Source organism: Dendrobium catenatum, unplaced genomic scaffold, assembly GCF_001605985.2.
Source record: "Dendrobium catenatum unplaced genomic scaffold, ASM160598v2 fragScaff_scaffold_821, whole genome shotgun sequence".
NCBI classification, from domain to species: Eukaryota; Viridiplantae; Streptophyta; class Magnoliopsida; order Asparagales; family Orchidaceae; genus Dendrobium; species Dendrobium catenatum.
The window spans coordinates 159974-167096 of NW_021319283.1; the positions used below are offsets into that span (position 1 = coordinate 159974).

Consider the following 7123-nt stretch of genomic DNA (forward strand, 5'->3'; position numbering starts at 1 on the left):
ACTAACTTATCGAGACTCTAGTGATAGCACATCCCCGAATCTCTACAAGATCCTATGCGGCTCTTGGTCAATGGCTGTTTTTGCAATTGGAGTGGTTCAATTTGCAATATCTTTTAGATCGCAAACCAGTCCATACATAAACCCTTCTAGGGTTGAACCATGGACAATGTTGCTCAAAGAGCTAAGCAACAAAAAGGTGTTCCCAAGAAAAACAAATGAGACAGCATCAATGGAGGAGTTAGCAAATGTAAATTTAGCTGTTCAAACCATGTTAAAACTCATATCAACAGGGCAAACGGGCAACAATAGCAATTTGCAGCAAATGACAATAAAGGTTGCAGCAAGGGAGCTCAAAAGGAGAAAAGAAGACATGGAAAAAACATTACTATTATTTGAAGAGAAGATTGGAGAGCTTTACAAGCTGACTGCTGCCCTTAGAATCAACATGCTTGAAATGCTCTCACTGGCTCAAAAGGCAGAGGTATTGGAAATAGTAAAGCCTTCTAACTATGAAGAAATTCGGATGGACAATAATCTTTTATATTATCAGATGAAAGTAGACTGGGTTAAAGTAAAAAAAAAGTTGCCAACAAGATCTTGCTCACTAGGTCGACTCAGACCTCATTGCATTAGATTCATTCAGAGCACAAGTGTCAAACCATGTTCAAACATGTAAAATGCTAAATATATTATATATTTCCTTTGGCCTATTCATGTATTCTATTTGTTTATCCACACTGAAAGTCGTTCAGAAGAATCAACTATATATATATATATATGAATATGAATTTGCCACGGCCATAATTAGATTCAATTCGCTGAACTTCAAATCCCTATATAGGGAAAGGCAAATACCTTATTTCTAAAAAGAAACCTTCATAACTTGAAGATGCATGGTGTTGTTAATGAACCTGCAAGGAGTTAACAAAGAGAAAGAAAACTCAAGCAAGAAGATCATGAACAGTGAAATTTTTCACACGTATTTTCGTTCGCTCGGTTACACCATATATAGAGTGAATAGGGTATGTAATGATCGCGGGCCGTTAGTGGCCGTTGGTGACAGTCTGAGCACTGTGCGCCTGTTGGTGGAGAAATGCTTTGGCATGATTGGCTGGCGGAGCACGTGCCGAGCTAGGTATGGTGCTCGTGTCTTCACAGCCCCCCCAAAAGGTGAGAGTTCTATGAACGAATGCTCAGCTTGGTCCGGAGATGGGTAAACCGAGAGGAGGACAATGGCTTAGTAAGAATGTCAGCAGGCTGGTCTTCCGAGTTTATGTGGTGAATGAGAATAGCGTCGGTGTCAATGTGGTGCCGGATAAACTGATAATCAATTTCTATATGCTTGGTCCGGGTGTGAAAAACTGGGTTGTGAGCGAGAGCAATCGCTGAGGTATTGTCGCAAAAGATTGGAGTTGGTTTGTCCAGAATGATGTGGAAGTCAGCTAATAGTCGCCGAAGCCAGATGACATCGGAGGTGGCGGAGGAGAGAGCTCGGTATTCGGCTTCGGTGGACGATTTTGTGACGGTGGCCTGCTTCTTTACGCACCAGGATACCAAGCTTGTGCCGAGATAGGTGCAGAATCCTGTAAGAGATTTGCGATCGCGGGTGTCTCCGGCCCAATCTGCATCGGAGTATGTGGTGAGCTAGAGAGAGCTTGGCTGAAGAGGGAGGCCGAAGGTAGCGGTGCCTTGAACGTAGCGAAGTAGGCGTTTGAGGGCGATGAAGTTAGCCATGGTGGGTCGGTGCATTTTTTGACAAATGCAGTTGACGGCATAGTCTATGTCAGGTCTTGTAATTGTCAGGTAATTCAGTGATCCTGCCAGTTGCCTGTAGTGATGTGAATCGGGATACAGAGCAGAGTCTGCTGCTGTTGGAGTGGACCTGAGGGCAACGGGTGTTTGTGTTGGCTTGCTATGCTGCAGTCCAGCTGATGCTACTAGATCGAGAGCATATTGAGTTTGATGGAGGAGTATGCCGGCTGAAGTGTGAGAGACTTGAATGCCCAGGAACTGTGAGATCAAACATTGTCTCTGTTCATCGTATGGTACGATTGCCATCGTACAGTACAATAAGACAAAATCGAAGAGATCGTCCGGGACGATTATAATTCGTCTCTATTCATCGTATTGTACGAATTTGTTCGTACCATACGATGTTCAAATTATAATTAAGCCTGGATTTCTTGCACTAATCACGGGTTAATTTAAGTAAGTGTTTAAACAAAATCGTACAGTACGACAGTGTTCGTACAGTACGAGCGGCGGAAAATAACTTACTTAAGTTAAAACGGCTGTTAGGGTTTTGGCTTTGAACATATCGTACAGTACGAATACATTCGTACGGTACGATCTATTCACAGAATCGTCCTACAAAGCTCTGATCGTACGGTACGAAATAACATCGTACATTACGATCTACAGAGAAAGAAAAACTCTAAATTTTTCATTTAAAAACACTCTCCCCCTGTGTGTGTGCATCCCGGCTATGGTATCCACATCCGAGCCACTTACAACTGACTGGTACTTGGACTCTGGTGTATCGTTACACATGACAAACATTGCTGAGAACCTTTCATACTCCATTCCATACTATGGTCAAGATAGAGTAACCATTAGAGATTATTAGACAATCTCGATTGCCCACTTGGTACCATTCTCCTTCCAATTCCATCTCATAATCTTTTGATATCATCTCCTGCGTATTCCCAGCATCTCTCATAATCTTATCTCCATTTCTCACATGGTTAATGATAATAATATTTCTATTACTTTTGATCCGATGGGTTTCATCTTTAAGGATCTGAAGCTAAATCAAATTCTTCTCATGTAAAACCCAAAAATAATCTTAATAGGTCGTCGCACGCTTTTCAAAGCGCCGCGATGAGATTTAAGTGAGATTTTCAAGGTTAACGGAATGTAACAAAAATAATTTTAGAAAATCCTACGCAAAATTCTGATCGTTTTGGTATATAGAACTTATACCCGATTTTGCCTAATTTTGGTGTTATTATTTTTTAGAAGTCTAAAAATACCAAAACTACCCTTCTATATTCCTTGTACCAAAATTTCTTAAGTGAGGGTAATATGGTCATTTAGCAAACCCCAATTCTCCTTAATATATCAAACCGAGCCCTCATTTCTACCCCATTCGCACAGTTTGAGCGGAAGAAACCGAGAAGGAGCGGACGGACGGGCGACGGGCGGCTTCCGCGAGGGCGCTCTGGCGACGATCTTCCGGCGAGAGATTTAGTTCAAATCGAAGAGGACGACGAGAGGATTACTCTGATATGATTATCTTCAAGCGAATCTTTCTAGATTTCGAGGAAATTGAGAACGAAACTTTTAGGGTTTTATAAAAATTTTGTTTTTCTTTCGTAATTTCTTCACGAAAATTTTAGGGAATGATTAGAGGAATATTTTGATTATGAAAACATGTAGAGATTTAAGAAAATTTTGGAGAGAAAAATTAGGGTTTTTCTTACATTTAGAATTTTGACGAATCCCCTTTATAAATGTTAATCCTAAGTTTATTAGAAATGCTTAAATGAAGAAAAATTAGGGTTTTAGTAAATTTTTAATTTTCATGAATTATTTTGATTATTTTAATCTAAAAAATTTTATATAATTATTAATATATATTAAGGACCAATTTTGAAACTATGATTTGATGAAATTGAAGGTTTATAGATTTTCGAAAATTAGATATTTATTAACTGAAAACTTAGAGGAAATCATATGAGACATTGATAGATTTTCAAACCCCTTTGATGAAAGTATTATATTAAAGTGCATGTGCATGTTGATCCGGAAGTGTCAAAAATGGTAAAGGTGGCTCGTAGAGCCAATGGTAAAGGAGGCTCGTAGAGCCTATGGTAAAGGAAATGGCCAAACAATTGACTGTGTACATGATCAGTACAAAATCAAGCACTTCCGGGACGGGTGATTTATATTTTATGACTATGAAAATTATGCATTTAAGAAAATATGAAATGTTTATGGAAAAGAAAGTAAAGGATGATATGGAATAAGGAAAAAGTCTAAGAAATGATTATTGAAATTGTTTTATACAGTTAAGTATCAATGTTTACACTGTTCTTTTATTATTCTCATGCTTAATAACATGTTTATGAAAGATAAAAGAAAATATTTCATAAATTTGAAATACATGTTTTTCACCTGCTGAGCGTTAGCTCATTCCTCGTTTGAAAATCTTTTTCAGGAGAAAAGTAATGGCTGCACGACGACCTTACACTTATCGTCGTAGGGGACCTCAAGAGGATGAAAGGTTCCATTTGTTTTTATATTTTAAGTCTAAGTTTGAGTTTGTATCTGAGTTTGAACAGTAAGTGGAGTTTATGTAATGATGTGTTAAAAGTTTTAATGGTCTTGAGACAATTGAACTGTTTGGAACTATCTGAGTTTATTGTTGTTAGTGGCTCTTTCTTATATTGGATGATGGTTATGTTGTCTAATTAAAGTTTTTTTTAATTAGAACTGTTTAAGTTTTATTAGTATTTTCCGTATGACCTTTTGCTCCCGCCCCGTTAACTCGGGCTGGCCGGGTCGGGTCGTGACATCTCAAAGGCCCATGTAAAGATGGAATGTATCCGATCACCTCCAATTTCTCTACAGTATCGCTCTTAGCTCTTAAAGCCCTAAGAAGTGCCTCGAAAACCTGGCACAATCGTCTTGGGCATCCTCATCAAAGGGTCCTACATATCATTGCCCACAATCATCCTCACCTTAGTATACCAAATTTTAATTATGTTTGTGTCTCTTGTAAAACTTGTAAGGGTTACAAATTACCTTTTGAAAAATCTATAAATAGAAAACATACTCCTTTGGAGCTTATACACTTCGATGTTTGGGGACGATCTCCAGTTACCTCAAATTAAGGCTTTAAATACTATGTCATTTTTGTTGACGACTTCTCTAGCTTTACTTGGTTATTTCCCATTATGAATAACTCAGATGTTACCAAAGTTTTCTTTTATTTTAAAATCTTTATAGAAAGGAAATCTTCACACAAAATAAATGCAATTCTGACTGATGGAGTCCGTGAATGTATCAATCAACAATTCACCCGGTTTCTTCACCAAAATGGCATTCACAGCCAAATAATTTGACCCTATACCCCTGAACAGAATGGTCTGGCCGAACATAAGCACAAACACATTGTGGATACTACTAGGACGCTTCTATAAACAGCTTCAATCCCACACAAATATTGTCTTGACATCCTAATGGCTACATACCTTTTTAACTGCATGCCTTTCATCACAACCAACAATCTATCTCCTCTTCAGCTATTTCACTATATTAAGCCATCATACTCGCATTTACACTCATTCGGCTATGAGTGTTTTCCACTAACACCACGTTATCTTCACAACAAACTTCAACCATGCAAAATATATATCATGTGTATTCCTAGGCTACTTAGATACATATAAAGGTTATAAATGCTTGAATAGGGAAACCAACTCATATATATATATCTTGTGTCATGTTACCTTCATTGAAACTTCATTCTCATTTCAACAAACACCCAACCTGTCACTTATTCCCTTCACGTTTCCCTCACCCTCCTTTCTAGTACCTATCTCATATCACAAACCTCTCAAAATTCTCCATCAAGTCACTCTAGCCATATTTCCTCTCCATCCAGCCTACAGCCGTCACCACCATCATCTCTAAATAATATGCATACCTCAACCAATTATACCACTCCTACTACATCTCTGTTACCCCCTTTACCAAGCATTTGTCCTCAGCCCATAAGACACCCAATGATAACAAGCATGCAAACCGACTCACTCAAACCATGTAACCGTCTAAATCTTCTCCACAAATAGTCCTCAATCTCTCCACAATCTAAACCGACTACCTACAATGATGCTCTTAAAAGTCTTCAATGGAGACAGGCAATGGCTGTAGAATTTTTTGCCATTCAAAAATAGGGCACTTGGACTCTTGTTCCTCCTCCTCAACATGCATCTATTTTGGGATACAAGTGGACTTTCCAAACAAAATTTCATGCAAAAAGCACTATAGCAAGGTTTAAAGCACGACTAGTTGCACAAGGAAACATGCAAGAGAATGGTATATATTATACGGAGACATTTAGCCCTGTGGAAAAACTTCAAATAATCCGAGTACTACTGACAATAGCCTTATATAACAATTGACAATTCACCAACTAAACGTTGCATGCATTTTTATATGCTCTTCTCATGGAAACGGACTGCATGCGTCAACCAAAAGGCTTTGAGGATTCAACTCATTCAGACCATGTATGTCTTCTTCGTAAGGCAATTTATGGGCTCAAATAAGCTACAAGATAATGATACATACACTACATTCACAAACTATTTAGTTTCTCTCAGGTTTCAACATAGCAAGGTCATCCTGTCCTTACTAATGTTCACTCAACCTCACACTTAAATATATTTACTAGTATATGTCGATGACATACAATTAACTGGAAACATAACTCCTCTGCCATCTCCGATCTAATTGGCAAACTAGAATCATGTTTCATAATAAAAAACCATGGCTTGGGAAACAACTTTCTTGGAATCAAAATACAATCATTTCTATACCAATACTTTCTCTCGCTGAGCTCTTATACCACTTCGATTCTTCACTAGGCCTATTTAACTCATTGCAACCAGCTATCTAATCTGATGTGTACCAAAATACTAGATAATATTTCCACTAATCCACTGCTATAGGAACCAAATCTCTATAGATGGATAACAGGATCGCTTCAGTACTTAAAGTTAACTTGTCCAGATATAGCATTCACGGTTAATATTCTCTCGCAACACATGCATGAACCTTTGCCATCTCATATCTACCTGCTGAAACATCTTCTTCGTTACATCAAAGGCACACTTGAATTTGGTCTACCAATTACCAAAATTGATCTTCATCTCAAGATGTTCTTGGATGCTGACTGGGCCCACCCTCTCTCTCAGAAGTCCACAATTGGCTACTGCTTGTTGCTAGGCAATACTCTTATATCTTGGGTGGTCAAGAAATAAACTACTGTGGCACAATCTTCCACATAATTCGAGTACAAAGCTCTAGCAGCAGCCACTGTAGACATTCTATAGATTAA

The 7123-nt window shown here is 38.3% G+C and overlaps 1 protein-coding gene across 1 annotated transcript; it reads right to left on the reverse strand.

Moving 5' to 3' along the window:
• Positions 1-1179: 1179 nt before the first annotated feature.
• LOC110092911 (uncharacterized mitochondrial protein AtMg00810-like) lies at positions 1180-2058 on the reverse strand. The gene is made up of 2 exons (XM_020817608.1): positions 1689-2058; positions 1180-1622 (listed from the first exon to the last, which is right to left on the reverse strand). The coding sequence occupies exons 1-2, from the start codon at positions 2056-2058 to the stop codon at positions 1180-1182; spliced, it is 813 nt and encodes a 270-aa protein (XP_020673267.1).
• Positions 2059-7123: the final 5065 nt, after the last annotated feature.